Source organism: Branchiostoma floridae, chromosome 6 (assembly GCF_000003815.2).
Source record: "Branchiostoma floridae strain S238N-H82 chromosome 6, Bfl_VNyyK, whole genome shotgun sequence".
NCBI lineage: Eukaryota > Metazoa > Chordata > Leptocardii > Amphioxiformes > Branchiostomatidae > Branchiostoma > Branchiostoma floridae.
Genome location: NC_049984.1, coordinates 16,434,079 through 16,456,007, shown reverse-complemented (window position 1 = coordinate 16,456,007; position 21,929 = coordinate 16,434,079). Strand labels below are relative to the sequence as shown.

The following is a 21,929-nucleotide window of genomic DNA, read 5'->3' as shown; positions in this document are numbered from 1 at the left end:
TAGGTGCTGAGTTCAATACTCGTCATGCCCCTGCCCCCATGACAGTGGAGTGACGCCCACCGAGCCTCACGGCTTATTTACAGTCAAAAACCTGTACGACTTTGCATCCTAAAATCTTGAACAATACGTCTCAGGAGAACAGCGCAATGACAGAACAGACTACCTGCACCGTGTAGTGGGATAAGAAATAAGAAATAAACCATTATGATAGCATGGCAAAGCAATTAATTGGCAATGACCTTCTGGGTACTTGTAGTTCTCCGTGAGATCGTGTCTGGCGTTGGAGCCCACAGCCTTGGTGCTCATCTTGTTACCGATGGCGGCCTTTCTGGTCCTCAGCTTTCGCAAGTTCTTATGCCTGTCCACCTGGAGTGATAATCAACATGTACATGTGAACACAGGTATTTTGTTCTGTAATGCCAATCAACAGGTATGTGATCTATTGTTCTTTTGCCTTTATGTCAGGTTGTTGTTATAGGGACATGTGTAAGAAGAATAGCTGTTGGGTATAGCCTGTAGCTCGTTATGTCTGTTAGCGTAATGCCTGAGGACTGTCATGCTCATTAACAAGTCTGCGATTTATCGTCCTTTTATTTTGATGTGAGATAGATAGCTGTTGTATTGACATACACAGAACAACCGTGGAGTGTAGCCTGGAATATACTAGAGGTAGTATACAGACCAACCTTCCGGCAAAGGACACAAACATGCTATAACGTTGTGACGTTATTGAAGAGATGAATCTTGATTAAGTGTTAAATTGAGTTAAAACAAGTAAATTCCCTTTTCTACGTCATTTCTGCTATGGAAAATGTTATAAAATATTTCAAGTGTGAATGTTACTGTCGTACCAGCCAGTAGACCTTGTCTGCGTTAACTTCAGCGAAGACGAACTTGGTGTCGTACGGCAGGTAGACGTGTCCGTTTTTCACTGCAGAGATAGGGCACGGTCCACAGCAGTACACGCCTGAAAATGGAATGTTTATGTACAACATACTTTCAACAAAGAAACCGATAACAACAAAAAATCAGAACTAGTGGAGATTAAGAAAAGACTCTGACATCACAGAGATGATCCAGTGTGCTCATGATCTGACGGATTGATGACCCATAGGCCAGGGAGCTCTTGTTCTCTTCGTCAAAGTATCATAACAATCTAAGACAAGATCGCAGCCTTACCATCACTTGTTTCCTGTGGGGTGGCGTCCACCGCCTGCCAGCCCCCGTACCCCTCGGGAAGGTCAGGCCGGGCCATCCACGCCTCGTTCCACACGTGGAAGTTCCTGCATTTGACAGACATGCATGTCAATTGTGCGACAAGTTCAAGTTTCAAGTTTATTTATTTTACCAGGGAATACCTCAGATCCATTGATCTGATTTTCAGGTATCCCTGGACACACATTAAAAATTACATGACACAGTTTAAACCCAACAATATACAAATAACGTTGCAAACATTTACATGTACAAAACAGTCTCAGTATAGGCACATCTGCAGTCATCTACAGTCCGTTTTTAAATGCTGACGTTGACGTGTGTTTCCGCTGATCAGCAGCAAGACTATTCCACAGGACAGGCCCTAGGTACTGCAGGCTGCCCTTGAAGGTTTCCACATGTGCTTTTGGAGTGTCCAGCATGTGAGGGTCGAAGTTGTAGAGCTGTTTCGTAGCAGTGCGAGTACGAACTCTAAGCACTGGGGGCGACAGCCATTTGAACATTTGTGTCATGTAGGCAGGTGCCTTGTGGCGAACTGCCTTGTGTACAGTCACTAACGTGTTCAATTTCACCCTTTCAACCAGGGGTACCATACCAGCCTCTGTAAGCAGGGTTTCTGTAGGTACACGATCTTTGAGTGATCGCCCAGTAATAATCCTGGCTGCCCGATTTAGCAGTTTAGTCAACTGTTGTGATCTTACTTTGTTACAATGAAAAAGTGACAGTAACCATGCAGTATCACAATAATCCAGGTGAGTATATAACAAGGTTCGACACATGACTAGCAGGATCTCCTTAGTAACATAAGGCTTAGCCCGGCTTAAGGCACTAAGGCCAGCAAGGAGCTTCTTTACCATCCTTTCTGTGTGTGCTGACCAGTTTAGAGAGGAGTCCATGGTGACACCTAGGTAAGTATACACTTTTACCTGCTCAAATGAGTTAAACCCATCAGTTACAGTGACAGTGTTTCCTGCGTGACGCAGTTTCTGAGGTGATCCAAATAACATGGCTTTAGTTTTGTCAGGGTGAAGTGATAGTCTATTTACAATAAACCAGTTAGCTACCAGTTTCATGTCCTCTGACACAGTTTCCTCACATTCCTTAGACAGGCTAGCCGAGCAATAAAGCACAGTGTCGTCTGCGTACATATGGATTTTACACTTACGCACAACCTGTGGTAGATCATTCACATATAAGCTGAATAACAAAGGACCTAACACGCTCCCTTGCGGGACACCACACGTGACACGTTTTTGCGTAGACTGCTGGTTCTGAATATCTACGTGTTGGAAACGGTCTGTGAGGTAAGATCTGAACCAATTTATCGCCCCGTTGTCAAAACCCATCTTCTGAAGTTTACCAAGGAGGATTTGGTGGTTGACAGTGTCGAACGCTTTCCTTAGGTCAAGGAACAGCGCGACAGTTACCTTCTTGTTGTTTTGTGCTGACTGGATGTCCTCCACCACCTTTTGCACTGCTGTACCTGTGCTGTGGTGTTTTCTGAAACCACTTTGGTGGGCCGTGAGCTGGCCAGTACTGTTCACAAAGTGTGAGACCTGGTTGTGAACCATTTTCTCCATCACTTTGGAGGCCACATTTAGGACAGAGACAGGACGGTAGTTGGAAACACTGTCTTTGTTCCCTGATTTGTATATGGGCGATAATTTAGCCAGTTTCCAGTCGTCGGGAACTTCACCTGATGTTATAGACAGGTTAAAGATGTGTGCTAACGGTTTGACAATTATAGGCGCAGAATCCTTAAGGAGCCTTGATGGAATCTTGTCAACTCCTGTGGCTTTCTTTGGCTTGAGCCTAAGAAGCTCGTTTAGGACCTCTGTTTCTTCAACTGGCCGCAGGCGGAAAGTCGATGTTGCCTCAGGAACATGACGAAGGGGATCCTCCTCGGACACTGGGATATCCCTTGCCAAGTCTGCTGCACTTGACGAGAAGTAGTTGTTAAACTCCTCAGCCATTTCGGCAGGTTCAGATATACATCTCTCGTCAGATCGTCGTATTTTCCGGACTTGACATTTGCCTTTTGTTTTTCCTGTGAAAGTGTTAATAATTTTCCACATTAGACTGGGATCTTCTGCAGCGTCGGTGATGGCACTTTCAAAATGAGTTTTCTTCGCCTTCTTAATCATTGATGTTGTTTGGTTCCTGAGAGACCTGTAGAGTTCCCAGTCCTTCGTGTCCTTCGTCTTGATGGCTTTGCGCCTTGCAGCATCACGTTGGCCCATTAGGTTCTTTACTCTGTCTGTAAGCCAAGGTGCAGGGCGGCCCTTTTCTTTCACTTGTTTCCTGGTGATGGGTGCATGGGCTTCAGCTACAATTAAGAAAATGTCCTTGAAGGCGGCCCATGCTTCCGAGACGTTAATACAGTCTAGTACCGTTTCCCAGTGGACCGCTTTCAGACTGTCAATGAATGATTGTTGGCTGTAGTTTTTGTAGTTCCTGAATTCACGTGATCGAGCACCACCGACCTCTACCCCGGCTTTGGCACATGTCAGGATGAGATTGTGGTCGGAGGCACCCCAGGCCACACTCAGACTCGACCTGTGCCGATCCGGATTAGAGACAAATATGTTGTCGATACACGTGGCGGACGCCTCTGTTATACGTGTTGGTTGCGTTATGAGGGGGACCAGTTGATACAGGCTCATAAGAAATTCCAAAGGTGTTGTTGCTGGTGATGGTTTACTTAGATCCACGTTGAAATCCGCCATGATCATAACATCGGCATTCCCTTTTTCAGCTGTTGCACTGAGCTCATGCACAAATGATTCAGCTGCGTTCCTCCACGCACAACCAGAGTTAGGTGGACGGTAAATGCACGCGAGTAATGTCTTTCGTGCCTTTTCTGGTTTAACCTCCACACAGCACACTTCTAGGTCAGTATGCTCGAGATCAGGACGGCGCTCTGAGGGGATAGTCCGTTTAACATAGACGCCTGTCCCTCCCCCGTGTCTGTCTCTGTCTCTCCTGTAAAGGGTATACCCACTGACTTCCAGTAAGGAGCTGGGGATGTTCTCTGACAGTCTTGTTTCATTCAGACCCAACACATGTATTCTTGAACCCCCCAGAAGTAAGTGCTGTATTTCTTCAAGGTATTTCGTGAGCGAAACCACATTGTAAAAAGCGTAGACCACGCCCTTTCTCCAGGTGTGCAGACCCTCCGGACCCGGGTTAATCTCTACATCTCCACACACGGCAAGTGCACAGTTCAGGGAACAGTTTACAAGTGCGTAGTTAACTTGCATTGTATACATATTGTGCCCAGTTGTTGGGATTGGACAGGAAGGCCATATCTGTCTATGTGATGTAATCACTTCATCCCCAATTGAATTCACAGGTTTTATGGCTTTTCCATCATTACATACAAGTAAAGTTAACACAACCCAGACTGCCCACCTGTTTGCGATACTGCTTGATATGGCACTGCTTATCATGGTGTCGTAGTGTACGGACTTGCGCATAATACCCTATGTAACTATTGTGACTTGAATAAATAACTTGTCACTAGTTACTCTATGTGATTACACATATAAAGACAGAATGGTTGTTAAAATATTCACACAAGTACTAAGAGGTAAAAGCTAAAAGTTACAATGTTGTTGTTAGGCTATGTCTCAATTTTTCACATGTAACATCGATAATCAGTTACACTAGCACCCTATGTAACAATAATAAAATGCGGTACAGAATCTTACAATTACTATGTATTTGCTAGGGAGACACCAGAGGTCGGAGTAGTGCCGCCCTCCCCATCACGATAGTAGCCGTCCTAATTTTACAAGTCCTAAAAACACATGTAGACTAAGATTTCTGTCAAAAATTTTCGCAGGAAACTGGTCAATACTGCATAAACTATAGTCTACAGGTAAAATTTCACACAGATGGTTTGATTTGAATGAGATAAAAGATGGATGAAAAGCTAATCAACTCACACTAGTAAAAAGTATGGCCGACCCTCGTCCTGACCTCTTATATTGACCTGACAATATACATTTAACTCACCACATGGCCCAGCATCATCATCATTATCACCATAACCATCTATATGATCATCATCATCGCCACCCTCATCATCATCACCATCCTCATAAACACTAACATCATCCTCTATACAATCATCACCTTCATCTCATCATCATCATCACCATCATCATCATCAGCTTCCTCCTCATCATCATCATCCACATCACCACTATCCTCATCATCATATATATGATCACCATCATCATCATCATCATCACCACCACCACAATCATCGTCATCATCTATATCATCATCACCAATACCATCATTAACATCATCATCATAAAAATGTTCCTACCAGACAGAGTCGCCTCCGTCGATTTCGCGCAGGTTATGGTCCATGTAGTTGTCTATGGTCATGCTGACGTCCGTGTCGTGGGCAGAGTCATAGTTGGTGACGCTGCGGGCAGGAATCCCCAGGCATCGAAGAACTGAGTGGTAAAAAGAAGAACAGTGCATGTGAGATGTGCCTGTCTATCGCCACAGAATTGACCGTGTTAGGATTCCAACCTATAGTTGCTTGATACTGCTTGATTGATGGTAGTTTTTCGTAATGCTGAACATCGATTTTAGTCTCATCACGGGTGTTGGGACATAATATGTCTTCGGAGACCAATCACGGAGACACAGGAGTGTGCACACTTAGTAAGTTTTTGGTCAGAACTATTGTATGCCGTCTTGTGGCGTCTGACCCTTGCATCATTGAGGCGCTGCCTTCTATCACCTTCGAAAGCTGTAGTCACTTGGGATACATATATGTGTGTCCTAATGACATAATCTTGCAAGCAGTAATATTTTTCTAAATTCGGACCTTTATTTGTCTTACCTGTTGTCATAACGCCAGAAAAGACCCAGCACTGTCCATAGCACACGGGGCGATTCCGCTCGTAGTACTGGCGCAGAATCTCCACACTGCCATTCCAAGCGGTGGGCGACCTCCCGCCGGCGTAGTTCCCGGACCAGTTTCCGGTCAACACGCCTCCATCGTCGGCAGAGTTCACCTGGACAAGAAGTGTCGTTGGTTATTTATTTTGCTCACTTTCGTTCAACGATACTTCCGAATACTGCACAACATTGTCATCATCTTTCAGTGCTTATCACAACATCCACAAACAGTACGATAGTGTCTATGCATCGCCAAGAAAGTCTACTTTTTTGTTTGTCGTGTGATCTACATTGTACGGAACAAATTATTCAGGCCAAAGTCTGTATGCTGTCCGCAAGGAGTTTAAAGGTACTCTTCATCGCTTTCATCGCTTTAAAGATAAGTCAGCGTCTTTAGCCACCTTATTTAAACTGTAGATGGCCAGCGTTTGAACACTATTGGGTAGAATCAATGGCTTAGTGAATCTGTGACATGTTGACATCTTTGTGTAGTCTGGGTACCATCCTATTTCTACCGGGGCTCCTTGCACTCGCTGCCCCGTTTTTCAGGGAATAGGATGGTACCCAGGCTAATCTTCGTCTGCCATCAATGGTGATGTCATACGGCACCCGTGGAGTGCCAATAACTGAATGGTTCCCTTACGATAGCAAATGCTTTTTACTTCTTTGCTGTTATTATACGATGCCATGTGTGCAACATGGCTTTACATTCCGAATTCAAATGGACACAGTCATCATGTCACCAATTTTATGTAATGTTTGTAAGGAAAGTATTGCTACTTTTACAAGACATGTATCAAGAACTTCTCATAAGGACTACGGTCTCACCATCTTTGAGACGATCCTGCTGACTTTAACAGCGTCTCCTCGCGACTCGGCCTTGATCTGCGACCTGTCCAGAAGCCGCAAGCACACGTCCAGGATCTTGGGCTCGAACTGATAATGATGAAGAATGGAAAACAATGTAATGTATTATGTAAATGATGAAAGTATGGTAATGTCAGCAAGTCCCGAAACAAATCTAGATCATTTGTTCACATTGCTTCAACACTTCTAAAGAGGAGTCTTACTTGGCTGTGGTGCGTTGGTGGCATCGCTGCGTTCTATAAATTGAATTTGTGTTTCCTTTGACTTTATAATAGAACTATCATCGAAGTATGACTAAAAAGGCAACAAACATACAAAGCGTAAAAAAGATTCGCTTTTTATCGATGGAATTCGTTGAGCGCTCTGCATGTTAAATCGCCAAGCTGCAGCGACGCCGTCAACGTACCACAGCTTCAGTGTCAGTGAGATACCCCCGAGCAAACCTTTGTAGTAGTATCTATGCATCTTCTGTTTCATGATGCGCCCTCCCCCACCACTGGTTCTCACCATCAATGGTAAAGAACTTGAGATTGTGTCAGTTGCGCGTCTCCTGGGAGTACTTCTACAGGCTGACTTGAAATGGGAGGCTAACGTGGTGTACATGCTTTCAAAAGCAAATGGCCGTCTCTTTCTGCTAAGGAGATTACGTAACTTCCATCTGTCATCCGAGGACTTACTTCAGGTGTACACGTCATTCATCAGGCCAGTGGTGGAATACTGTGTTCCTGTATGGAATCCTGGACTGACAAGTATGCAGGTTGCAAGGTTGGAACGGGTCCAGAAGAGGGCGCTGCGCACAATTCTGAAGGGACAGTACACTAGCTATGAGTCAGCTCTGCAGCTAACCGGTCTAAAGTCACTGAAGGACCGACGAGAGGACCTATGCCTGAAGTTTGCTGGCAAACTCAGCCCTGAACTCCTCCCACCCACAGTAGGGGAACTCCATTGTAGAAACACTAGGAACTCTAAGAAGCTCAAAACTGTAAAGTGCAGAACAAACCGATACCGAAATTCCCCAATGCCATATCTAGTCCGCCTCCTGAACAAATGCTGATAATGTGAATAGTCGAGTGTTATCATGTTCAGAATAAGACCAATTGTCTATAAGTTTTAAAGTGTATGATAAGGTTAAAGTGTATGATAAGGCGAGACATGTTATTGTGCGATAGTGTAAATAGTCGATTGTTTTTTATGTTCCAATTAAGAGAAAAGTTGTCTTAAAGTTTTAAAGTGTACGATAAGTTGAGACATGTTATTGTGCCACACTTGTACCGTATACGCAATTCAGCCTTTGGCTGCGAGGTATGTCGTTTTTCAATAAACCATTCATTCATTCATTCAAACCATTCATTCATTCATTCATTCATTCATTCATCGCCAAGAAAGTCTACTTTTTTGTTTCGTACTTCGTAGTCAAAGGTTTCTACATGCAAAAGCTGTTATAAAATACACGCCTATGAGGTGAATGTGTCAGCTCTGTCAAGAGGTCTGGTTGTCCAGTTTAAAGGGAAATGCATATATAATTCTTTGCTCTTATTGTACCACTTCAGTGTGTATAATTTGACACAGTTAGGGAGTTACGGCGAACCTGTCCAAAGTTCCATGGACGCTTCCCGATCCGTCTGCTGGTACCGTAGTACTGGTAACCATGTTCGTTCAGAACGTACTCCCCCAGCTGGGCATCGTCATCTAGATACGTCATGTCATCTGCAAAAATAGACGAAATTATTCAACAGTCCTTTTTCAACACCAAAATTTGCAATTGTGAATTTGTTTTGGGAGTTACATCCACTACAATGCGACAACGAAGATCTTCATTCACTCATATCCACAGTAAGTTTTAGGTCACATTTCCAAACAATCAAAATACCAAAAAAATGTCAAAATAAGATTCATGGGCATGATTTGTGTATACTTCTAAGCATACAGTTTAATTTTTCGTTTCTTAAAACATCCCGGGAGGACCCCGCTTTGGAAATGTGTCCTAAGCCTAACCACCCTACTTAGGCCTACGTACGCGACATTTCCAAACCGGGCCCCAGTCAAGCAGCTTTCCGGAACTTAAGGTATGATATAAAAGACAACAAACTACACAAGACGTAGTGAGAGTAGTCGTTGGCATTATTTGAGTATATCTTTACGTACACATTTTTTTCGTTTCCACAACCAACCAGGCCGGGCCCCTGTTTGTAAATGTGACATTAACTTAACCACGCTACTTACCCTTGACCCACGGGTTGAAGAGCACCACCACGGTGTTGTCGTCCGTCTTCCTACTGCGGAACGTCTTGCCGTCGGACATCGTCTCGATCACCACGTGATACTTGCCGACGATGGCGTCGGGAGGCGTCGTGATTTTCACCTGCGGGAAAAGGTGTCGTTTAGTTTCTATAGAAGTGTCCTACACTATTCATCTTTATCAGCTGGGTAACCTATATCCGTTGTTTAAAAAAGGGTATTTAGAGAGAGTCGACAGAAGTCGGTTTCAAACGGCAATATTTTGAAAATGCCGCAATCTTAAACCACCGCTCGTCGACTTCCCTAGAGCACTATTTCTAAATGCACATGTACAACGGATATAGGTCATCCCGCGGATAAAGATGAACTAGTGTTGCTCATTTGTATGTTGCAGGGTTGTACTAGGGGTCGCGCGAAGATTTCCGATATTAGTAGAGTTTCACCACTTAAGTCTTCGTGGCTTCTATTCCTTTCATTTCGCAATGGACAATATGTTATCAGACGAAGTGGTAGAAAACCACTCATTAAAGAAATGTTTAGACAAAGTTACGCTCAATATCACACTAATACAAAAAAAAAAACACGCAAACAAATAAATACATTTAAAAATGTCCGAAAAGACCACTTAGGGGACTGATACAATCTATAGTCTATATGGACAGGTGGTCGCTATAGACAGGACTCTTGATACTTGTGTCAATGGCAAAATCATCTCAGGGAACGACAGAGCGTTACATTAGCCAGGTGGTCTTTATGAAGAGGTGGTCACCTGGCTTTATACAGGTTTGACTGTAGATAAGAAGTAAATAAGAGACTTCGGTCTTAATTGTTGACAAAAAACATACCTTCGCATATCCACCCTCCGAGCTGTCCAGCGCAGCGCTGAATTTCCCGTCCTCCAAGGACTTTCCCACCGGCATACGCAGCAGTGTGCCCTTGTTCGGTAGGGGGTTGTCTCCTGATGAAAACAAGAGAATAAGGTTTGGGAAAATTGGCATCCAGGAATGAAATTTTGTCACATACTTACCACGTTTTACTCTTGACTGAATATATGGTCGTAGTTTCATAAACACATTAGAATAATGTATCAAACATATGTACGATTAAGTGACGAATGGGATCTGTTGAAAAACTAATGAAAAAACTGACTAAAAATCAACATAATCAACAACTGGCGCTGATTTTGTCACGAAGTCACCAAGGTGAAGTTTGAAACAACCACCCGTCGACTTGATATCCTTAAATACCCAGTTTCTAAATACAACGAATATTGGTTACCCCGCAGATAAAGGTGAACTAGCATTGATTTTGTCACGAAGTCACCAAAGTCAAGTTTAAAACACTGTCCATCGACTTGATATCCTTAAATACCCTGTTTCTAATCACAACGAATATAGGTTACCCCGCGGATAAAGGTGAACTAGCGTTTATTATGTCACAAAGTCACCAAAGTGAAGTTTGAAACAACTGTCCGTCGACTTGATATTCTTAAATAATCTGTTTCTATAAATACAGCGAATATAGGTTACCCCGCGGATAAAGGTGAACTAGCGTTTATTATGTCACGAACTTACCAAAGTGAAGTTTGAAACAACCGTCTGTCGACTTGATATCACGAAAGTTTGAAAAAACCGTCCGTCGAAATGATATCATGAAATACACGGATATAGGTATGCCCCGCGGATAAAGGTGAACTAGCTTTAACTTTGTTAGAAACTCACCAAAGTGGAGCTCCACTTTCAGCTTGTCCTCTCCCTCGTCGTACGTCTTCTCGAAGCGCAGCTCCACGGTGAAGGGCTGTCCCCGCCGGACCACGTTATGTTCCTCAAACTCATCCGTGTGGTGCGCACGTCCGTTTTCGTCGTTCAGGAAGTCGATGTTGGTCAGTTTGAGCGGCCCGTCTGAAAAAAAAAGTCGACGGATTTTAGACATTTTTCCGACACACTCAAGTTTCCATAGTGACCTGGTATCAGCAAAAAAAATCTTAAAAAAAAGCAAAACAGTTTTAGGGAACAAACGGGCAGTTTTCGGGAACAAAGAAGAAAAGTACATGTCAAGAAATACACACAATTGATATTTGTCATTTCAGTTTTTTCTAAATTTTGTGTGATTTGGTGTGGGACTTTTCACTCTCGGTTCGAATATGTAACCCGTAGAAAAGATTGGTCGTGGCTATTTCTTGACATATACTTTTATTGTTCGTTCCTGCAGACCAGGCCCCGGTTTGGAAATATGTGGGCGAGTAGTAGCAGTTGGGGTGGGGGTGGGGCGTGGTAATTCTGCAGCGTTTCTGCAACCATGATTATCCCCTAACTGTAAAAAGAAAACTCCATTGTTTGTGTAGACGATGTGACTATGCACGAGTATTCAGAAACAAAGTGCGCTTTGTACAAATTGTTATTTCTGACATATCATGCCTTAACCATGTAAAGAACAGAACTCTAAAGACGAATTACACACCATTCTCACAGAACAAAAGGCTGCAAATCGTCAAAATATTTCGTCCTGTAGCAAAGGAAGTTAAAATAAGGTTTTATTTTAACTTCTTCACTGTAGCGAAGTATCCTCCAAGCAGAGGTTCAGCTCCGACTGTTGTTTAACGTGTTTTTAGGCGTTTATAATTTGTCGGGCTTTCTACTAGTATTTTGTACCATTTGTTCATGTCCGCCGGCCAAACAAAATAGAAAACCAAACAAAACTCATACAAACATGTGAAGAAACAAAAACAGTCGAAACCGAACCTCTACTTTGAGAGTAGTAGCGAAGTCTTTACGTCCCATTTCTGTCTGCTCTAATAACCCGTACAAACTTAAACGGACAATTGAGAATAGAATTGCCCCCAAGGGACTATACCATACAAAAGAAATACGTGTCTTTATAGATTACTTGGGGTCATTTGACATGACCGCGCAGATCAAAACAGGTAGTGTTATGGCTACCAAGGTGAGGCGTATTATAAACATAACAGCCGGAGCAAGGCAATGCAAGTGGCTGTTTCTCTGTACAAGACTATGAGAGACACTGTACATGGATTTAGTCCACGGAAAGGCCTGTACGAAAAGCAGAAAAACTGAAATTTTCCTAACCCGAAAGCAATGTTTCTGTTGAATAACATGTCCACCTTCGCCCAAAGCTGTAATTCTTAGTAGACGATTTTCTTTATGTCTCGGACAAGACAGAAGTCGCACAGTACAAAAGGGAGACTCTCACACCTTGGATGAAGTAATCGTCGGTAATTAACCGCCAGTCGACGAAGTAATGGCGCCCAGCGTCTGTGGTAGCGTACTCCACTACGGGGTCCGACTCGGGCGCACCAGCGGCGTTCCCCCGAGGCCTGGCCGCCGAACTCCCCGTACCCATACCGCCTAGCTTGGTCGTGAAGTTATAAGCAAAAGTACTCCCAACGTCGAAAACGATTCCCAGAGAAGAGACACGAAACCACAAACGGTCACAGTAAACCACTTTCCTTCACATTGACATTGTGTTGAGCTTGGTCTTGTCACTAACATGTCTCTGTGTTCAGTTGTTCCCACATGACAACAAAGACGATGTAATTGGCAATCGATCATTATTAATGTCGCCATGGCAACGATAGCAACAAACACCAAGGTTGGCCTAACTCAGGTTTGCGCATCGCAAGGGCGAGTTACCAATAGGATGTCTCCTTACAAATAATGCTGTAGAGTTCATGGCGGATTTGAGAGAAATGTTTCGATACGACATAAGAATAAAGGGAATACAGAGGAAGCCAGTTGTTTGAATGTGATTCTTGTATTTGTATTCTAGCAAGAAGGTTCTTGGATACCTGTAGTTCGGATAGGATTAAAGAAAACACCAAACCATTAACAATTCATAATCTTATACATACATGAACACCTCCGTTGTGCGTATATGATATGCATCGATCCGAAAATAATAATTTCATCAGGTTGATAGGTCATGGAATACAGGTTTTATGATATGCATATTTTGTATGGGTCTGTTTTCTACATTCCATCAACTCGATATTTTCCATATACTATTTTCTTCTGGTTAAAAAGAATTGATAATGACTAAGTCTTGTTGGGGAATTACATGTAATATTCAATGGAAAAGCTGCATAATACCCATCACACATTCGGGAGTGAGTCACCAGGGTTTTAGCCAGCACCTGTCCTTCAGTCCTTTGAAGGAATTTTGTAGCTGGGGGCTGAAAAAAGTTTTCCCCATTCCGTCCCCAGGGACAGACAAAAATTTATATGTAAAGATATAAAAACACTGAAACCCATGTGTTCTTCTTCACCAAAACAGATGCCATTGAACAGCTTAGTCTACAAGCACAATTTGCACCTCAAAATGCAGGAAATAGTGTTTCAGAGGGTCTTGATTTAAACATTTTCTGGGACCCAGACACCCTAGAAATGACGCGCAACGTCACACCATGCCTTTGGTGCTCGATAGGATTCCCATTCAAAATCAAGGGGACTGAAAATGATTTCAGGCTGGCTACAACTCGGGACCCTTCCCGACCTTGTCCCCGATCATTGCCCGTGTTAAACAATCTGTCTCTGACGGAGGTTTATCGCGCTTCCTCCCAACGATCTAGGGGCTTATACCAGTGGAAGGACGGCTTGAAGTTTGATTTAGTCAGCTTGCAGATTCCGCTAGGTGGCAGAAGGCAGCCAAAGCACCCTTTGGAGACCCAAAATTTGTCAGATTGAAACGAAATAGCAACTACCTCACCGACGGTTGGCGGTAGGCTAGAACCAATTTTAGGCCGCGCCTATCTTTTGCAACGACCATTTCACAACTATTTCCCAACCAGTATACGTCACTTACTCTCAACTGAGCCCCGAACGCTTTCGAACCTGAAGTAATCGTCAGTAATTAGCCGCCAGTCGACGTAGTGATAGCGCCCAAAGCCTGTAGTAGCGTACTCCAGCACGGGGTCCGACTCGGGCGCACCAGCGGTGTTCCCCCGAGGCCTTGCCGTCGAACTTCCCGTACCCATATCGCCTAGCTCGGTCCTGAAGGTCTAAAGCACAGCTACTCCCAACGCAGAAAAAGATTCCCAAAAGAGACTCGAAGCATGGTCGGAAACATACTAAGTACGAAGTGATATTTGCGTTAGATGGGTCGTTCGCCTTGTTGCCATGGACTGTGTCTGTATTTGCTGTTTAGCACATCTTGTCTATTGTTTCGAACACACCAAATAGTTTGCAGTTTAAAACTCTGACGACTATGTCGCTTTAAGTGTCGTATTTCTTTGCTCAGTAAATTCAAGGCTACGGTCACTATATTCATCTTGTCACGCTAGTTGCACGGATGTCCGTGACTCTCAAGGCTATACCACTTAGCAAACTCACGGGGGTGGAGCTATTTGTTAAGCCACCCTCTCTGTAGTTCACGTGCATGTCTCAAGAGCATGAGGTGTCGCTTACAAAGTAAATAGATAAGTTCTGAGTGCGAATAGATGTCAACGCCCCTTAGCAGTCGCCAAGATATCGTCTCGTGTGAGCACGCCCCTAGCGTAAAATATATAAACTGCAATCTTGCTCCAGGCACAACGTGGTCAAACCACCGTCTTCTGGAAACAATTTTGTCCCAAATGCCCTGCAAAACTACAGAACAAAGATAAAAAAAATCAACGTGTAACGACTCAGAACAACGTCCTCGACTTACTGTCGTCGCTGTCCGAAACCAGAACGGGAGTCTCTCCCGGAAAACGGCCTTCTGTCACCGTGTTGAAGCCTCCCCCTCCCACAACCTCAACATCGGGGCCGAACCCACACAGGTTCCGCAGCTCGTCCATACTACTCCGTTTCTACACATCCAGGCGACTAGAAATTGAGGGAGAGTGCCCTCTCAGTCCCAAACAACTCTCTACTTGCACGAAGAAGGTAGACAAGTTTTTTATACGCCAAAAACAGCTGAAACATCACACAGACTGAGGTTCTAACGATATTATGGTCACTCTCCGCCTGGTGGCTTGACCGGAATGTGGTTTAATAAGCATGGCTGACCCGACCACTTTTTGCCCGCGCCTCTGGAAACCTTGAAAGTTCACATGTGTTACGGTAGAATTGCAGCTATCCTTCTTCATACCGTTGGAATTCTTCAATTTGATGTAAAACTTACACTGAAAAGTTTCTAGAAATCTGAAACTCTGCACCTTGCAAACAAGGGTGACATGACAAATCATCTTGCTAACTACCATATGGCCTGTACTTTACTCGTCTTTGCAATTAGGATAACGGCCCGTAATTACTCAAAACGTTGGATAAAAGGTTGAAGCACCCAGGGTTTCAGAATGAGAGTTTGTCACAAAGCCTCACAGCTTATCCTTTGTGTCTTTTTGTGAATGATAAGTCTGATAATTATGGCACGGTTTGAAGAATAAGGGCAGGGCCATGCTCCAACTCTAACTGCGAGTTAACCATGAAATCTCACGCAACTTCTATCACAAAGGCATTGTATTCGTACACTATGATCAAGTCCTTATACAAGAACAGTTCTTAATATTTTAACGCCCTGACTTGTTTCAACATATGCCAAAATTACAAACGAAAGAAATGTGTGGCCATACACAAGCGCCACCTAGCGACATTTTCGAATATTGTCTTCCCAAGTCCTCACCGCATTGTGCATGCTACTGACAGTGTGTCTGTCAAGGCTTGCTTCCGTACATACACAAACAGACAGCTGCAGTCATGTAACATAAAAGACTACATATGTCTGTAAACAAGCAAATGAAGATTATTGAATGCTATCCTTTGTAAAGGGAGAAAGCAATGATCTGGGTTAAGTCAAGGCAAGGGCGTTTAATATGTATATGCTAGTAGTGTCCTTGGTCGAGGCACACAAACCATTACAACCGTGAACTGGAACATGACAGTCCTTTTCAAAGCGTTGTCTGGATACGGGTCAGAGAGTTTGAAGGTGACTCTGAGCAAAACCTAATCTACATCCGAGACAGTGCAAAGCCTAGAGAAATGTCATGGATGGCTCTCCAAGTTCTAACAAACGGATAAACTCGACGAAAAATTTAAAGCACAGCTTGAGCGCACACCTACAATTAGCTCATTCACACTTCCGAGTACGCATGCACGGCGACAGGAATTGTGGGTGATATGTCAAAGGTGAAGGCCCCTAACTTGTAAACAGTACTCGTGTCGACCATTGTCTCCATTTGCAAAAGATTAAGAATATCCAGACGTGTTTGACTTTTGTCTCAGGGGCCTTCCCTTTTGACATATTACCCACAATTCCTGTCGCCGCGCATGCGTACTCGGAAGCGCGAACGAGCTTATAGTATACCGCCAGGCGAACCAAAGACGCTATTTGACATGTTGGAACGTGGGTGACATTTCAAACTGGGGTCACAGTCATGCACCATAATCATGACCTTGGGACATACATACTAACAAGCGTGCGCTGCATCTTGAACAAACTAAGCCGTCACAACAAGCGCGAACACGTTTTTTTTACTCCTTGTCTTGCACACAAGAGAGAAGAAAAAGTCACACATAAAAGTGGTAGAAACGGCAAATCGCTACAGTTGTAGCTTGTTGGGAGTTGTTCCGGTGAGGGGGGGGGGGGGTGCAACAATCGAGAAAGCTTTAAACCGTGCACGTATACACACACGCGTAATATGATAGGTATCATTAAAAAAAATTGAAAATTTTTAGTTCATAGGTTCGAATTCCATGATACACCACCGATATTGTGCCCTTGGCAAAAACCACGTTACATGACTTTCCTCACTCCACCCAGGTGTAAAAATTGGTACCTGACTTCGCTTAGGGACGTAAATTGAAGGGCGGTAGAAGGAGAGGGATGGGCTCCACCTTCCAACACCGTGCCCTAGATACCGTGGATAACAACCCACTGCCCCTACGACCTTAGAAAGGGTACAGGAATATCTTTACCAACCTTTTATTATGTTCTCGAAACACTAAAAGCGAGCGGCGACACTCGCCATATATTATGCTACAAGCGCTGCACATTTAACGAGCAGATGCTAGTTACACACAACGATGCATAATCTCCCAACGATGTTCAGTACTGGTATGCTTATTTTCGACGCACTGTTTACTGTATAATTAAGGGTGTGTACAAATCCTTTGTCCGTTGGGTGTACGCAGACATGTCTGTTACACGATGCGGATAGATTGGGGTGATGTTATCTTTCTGTAGATAATGAGATTTCAAACCTTATTAAGTGCCTGGCTGAATTAGGTTAGAAGGGCTTCTGAATTTCCTCTGAAAAGGCCGTACAGTGTTACAGTGTAACTGCTTTTCTCCGAAACCTTTCCGAATGACGGATAGGTTTATACGCTAAAGCTTTAAAATTCCTCTTAATGCTTGGATAAACTACCTGTGAATTGGGGGATCCGGAATATGCAAGGACGAAAGCAGGCAGAAAGCACGCTTCTGTGAAATGTTAACAACGCAGCAACTTGCTAAAGGCATGAACAAGGTTAACTCAGGTGTTTGGGGGGGTATTCAATCTATTCGCCGCTCGTTCGCGCAGACAGTATAGTGTTGTTAAAACTTCTCCCTGTTGCCGTACCCCGTAAAGAAACGGTTACCTCAACACTGAGAAGGTTAACAACCTTTAAAAGTGCCGTACCTGATGCAGGTTTGGGTTCAATGGAGATCGCTGGCCGTTCTGGCCGCCGCCCGGAGTTGGTAGACGTGCCCCACCAGTTGAACCCGGAACCGCCCTGCGGCTTGTAGTACGACCTCGAGCCCACGCCGCCCGACGAGCTGGTAGTTCGCGGCCCGTTGAAGTGATACCTGCCGACGGACGAGCTCGTCCACCCGCTACTGCTGGGACGACTCCACGAGGACACTCTGCCGCCGTCGGGTTTGTCGTACCCGTTGGAGTAGAGCGAGGAACCGCCAGAAGTGAAGCGGCCTCCCTGTCGCCACCCACCGCCCGATGAATACACGGAAGGCGAGCGGCCGCTGTTGCCAAATGCGAAGGAATACCTCGTGTACGGTCTGTTGTACATCCTGACGTTCGTCCGTTTCTCTCAGTCACGTTTTGTCTCCAGTCACGACTCTTACAGTTTCTCACTTATACCTAATGTCTACTCGACGGCTCGAAACTATAACTTACAGTTACGGCGAGGTCAGACAAAGTTGCCGTCTACAAACGTGGCGGGAATACAACTAAGTATACCAGGCACGCTTCAACCAGGGTTACTTAATAATCGGTACAACTCGTAAGACAGCATTCACACAAAGCACTGTCCGTGAAGAAGAGGAGGGCGGGGCCGGCATTCAAAACAAGGCTCCAAGGTGGGCGTAGTCATTACAAGACAGTTTGAGCTCAAATCAGACGATAAGAAAATACAATAAGTCGTAATGGCCCTTACACCAGAGACAATGAGATCAAAACAAAAGAATCGATTAATGACATGAAAATAATTGATTTCTGAACAGATTGGCCTTTACTATCATCACCATTACCACCACGATCGACACGCCTCAGTAAGTGCATGTCATGCACATGAGGTGGACCGACATTGTTCTTGTCAGTTGATGTATAGCGGACATTTTTCGCGCCCACATAGATTCTTTTGTACAGTAAGCCAGGTTAATTTTTTTGGGAGCTTCTCATCCATGAAGTAGAACGTCAACCCACTTAACGACGCCCTTTCATCATTACAGCCATAACATTGAGGACAACTCCACCATAGCCTACGGAAAGACATACCACCATCTATAAAGCTCGAGAAACTAAACGTAGAACGTACGTTTATTTGTTAATAGAGCAAAAGACTCCTGGGGATGGCTAACGTCACATTTCCAAACCGGGGCCCGGCCGGGCTGTTTGTGGAAACGACAAACAGAAACGTATACGTAAAAATATGCACAAATAATGCCCACGGCTATTCTCTCTACGTCTTGTGTAGTTTGGTGTCTTTTATATAATAGTTTTCGTTCTCGATAGCTGCCCGGCCGGGCCCCGGTTTGGAAATGTGACGTATGCCGAAATGGGGAAATAGGTGCCATAAGGTTGGTAGAATGGAAAGAGCCACTGATGACCCAGATCATTGTTGATTTTTTTCTTGCTCTGAAAAAAAAAAAACAGTTCTTGGGTCCTGATTACTTCGCTACAAAAGTACTAGTCTAAGATGTTATCAAGTTGAGAATCCCCGACCCCCCTCCCCCGCATGTCCGTATCCCCCGCTTCATGCAAACATTGACTCCGAGGTCGACTAGAACAGAACAAGTCGAGAACAAATACCGGGTCGGTCAATCATGTGAATTCAAAGTAAGAAGACATCGTTTACGCCAAACGCACATTCCGTCTAGTTAATCTTTTCTGTTTGAATAGGGCCATATCGATTTTATTGTATGCATGGCATCATATGGGCATCCCAAAACTGATGCGATCGTTAAAAAAAATGGGATAAAAAGTTGCCTTCAGTGAAAAAAAGGGGGCTAGAAAGTTGCCTTCATTATGAAATCTAAGTGGTCAGTAAGGTTGAACAAAAGACCAAAGGAACACAGAGACTATGGTATTTTAGTCAGTAAATGTTATATTTCTTTTTTTTTTCTCACATCGTCTCCATGACCTCGCTCAGGGATCCAAGTGTATTTTTCAGCTAATCTAATATATTTCACGACAATAGTATACATTATTTTATTCTTTCTTTTTGCAATTTCCAGCATATCTTTGCTTATCTTGCAAGTTTTGCAGCTTCTCAAGTTGTACAATTTACAGTATGGTTGTTTTTTAGGATGTATCCAATACATGAATATACTTTTAATGACTTTCAATTGAAATGGATACTTTTTCCAGTGTATTTGATGCAAAATTAATTTCCCTTAACAAAGTCGATCTTCTGATGGTCACTGTTTAGCAAGTTGTTGATGATGATTTCTCCTGTTGTTAGGAATCAGCAGTGACCATCAGAAGATCGACTTTGTTAAGGGAAATGAACAACATCAATCCCTTTTGCAATTATTCGTTGTCAATCCCTGGAACAAAATTTGCCCATACAGTCCCAAGAAAGACCGCTAGGGGGCAAAAGCCTATATGTCTTACTCTCTCTTCCAGAAGCTATCTATCACTCAAAATTCGTGACCATAGCATGTCCAGAATACGAGATATCAAAACCGGAAAGTCCTCTGTGGTACCACAACACGCCGCTAGGGGGCCTATAATCCAAACATTTCATTGCCTTATAAAGACCTACCCACATACCAAATATCAAATTCACAGACGAACAGAAAGCCACTTTCCTCTTAGAATCACAGAATCCACAAATTATAGAAAAAGTGGGACTTTTCGTCTTCCTCTGCTTCCAAAAAAAGAAGTCAAACCAAACCTGTTTAGAAATAGCCAACACTAGTATATATTCTCTTTTTATAATAGTATCCATTGTCACGTTATTGTACGTTCCCTATGTTTCTACCACGTACTAGCAATATGCCTCCGGGCATGAACTTATCTTGCAGACAAACAAGAAAACAGAAGTCACTACGATACCTCCATGTCAAATAACAACGAAAATAAAGCTTATTCCTAGCTCAAACCCCCTACAATTTGAAATGGAATAGTCCTGAAAGACCTTTTGACATCGGTCAACGAGGCTTGAAGTTTACAAAACGGGCGGTACCAACAAGATGTCAAATCAACACCTGACCATATCCCATTTACCTTTCCTTCGTGCCAGACAGATCTCAAGCATAACGTACGGCCCTATTACGTCTGCTTCTGTCCCCTCTGTCCGAATACGGCACGGTGCTTTATTTGTTAGCAAAATATTTGCACATTAAGTAAACTCTACCGACCTAGATTTCGAGTTTTTGGTTCTTCATTGCAAAGGTGCATTTCAAAGGAAGTCGCTGCAGTTTTTCACACATAAACATCAGACTACAGACACAATAATAAAGTATACATGACCGCCACGACATTCTAGGTAAAGCGGATGCGCCATCCTAGGTTTAGATACCTACATTGGGTGCAGTTTTACACCCCAGAACAGGCCATAGACCCAACAAAAGAGTATGCATGACGACTCTTCTATGCCCATCCTAGCCAAGATGCATATGCTCTAAAGTATTTGCTACTCTCTGTTCGATAGACAAATTCAACTACATTCTGGGAGGCGATATCCCTTACTGTGTGCAAGTAGACAAATATATCCACGAATGCTTATACCGTAGAACCAATAGTTTAAATGACATGCTAAACCATATATGTTGACTTACTCATACCTATAGATATCCATAAATGTCTGTTTAGTTGTACTGTAAGTAGTTGTTATACATGTAGACCTTACGAAAGTCGATGTACCTTTGTCGTGTCAATAAAGATTTCTCGTATATTGGGTTCAGCTAAAGGTAAACTATAGTCTACCTGCGGTGCGGGGGCGTGGCAGCATCCTGACGGGAAACGCCCATTTTCACACCTTGGTGGTTTGAGTGTACCAAAAGCAACGACTCACTTTATAAAGTGAACTATGTACACGGATACAATACATGCATTGTTGGCATGAGTCCGTTAACCATCTTATCACCACACATGCATATACTACCTTGCGTCCATATCGGTTGCAAATATTCCAAATAGGGAAAATAGTGGCAATAACAAAAGGCACGTATCAAGACGCATATGGCAGGCCTAGAACAGAAATAATATGCCTTTATGTTACGATTCTGATATCATTCTTTTTAAAGGAAAAGAT

At 43.6% G+C, this 21,929-nt stretch overlaps 1 protein-coding gene across 7 annotated transcripts in view; it reads right to left on the bottom strand.

The window, feature by feature from the left end:
• LOC118417248 (protein-glutamine gamma-glutamyltransferase K-like) overlaps positions 1-21,929 on the bottom strand; it is a 56,017-nt gene that overhangs the window by 24,504 nt on the left and 9,584 nt on the right. For 5 of the 7 annotated variants that reach the window (XM_035822729.1, XM_035822728.1, XM_035822727.1 and 2 more), the window contains exons 2-11: positions 10,965-11,144; positions 10,089-10,201; positions 9,229-9,367; positions 8,594-8,712; positions 6,967-7,074; positions 6,080-6,254; positions 5,552-5,684; positions 1,180-1,283; positions 852-967; positions 240-366 (exon numbers count right to left, since the gene is read on the bottom strand). In XM_035822729.1, coding sequence (XP_035678622.1) covers positions 240-366; positions 852-967; positions 1,180-1,283; positions 5,552-5,684; positions 6,080-6,254; positions 6,967-7,074; positions 8,594-8,712; positions 9,229-9,367; positions 10,089-10,201; positions 10,965-11,144 — 1,314 coding nt within the window. Of the gene's footprint in view, positions 1-239; positions 367-851; positions 968-1,179; positions 1,284-5,551; positions 5,685-6,079; positions 6,255-6,966; positions 7,075-8,593; positions 8,713-9,228; positions 9,368-10,088; positions 10,202-10,964; positions 11,145-12,455; positions 12,718-17,854; positions 18,447-21,929 lie in introns of those variants that run through there. The other 2 variants (XM_035822730.1, XM_035822732.1) reach the window with 2 other exon arrangements.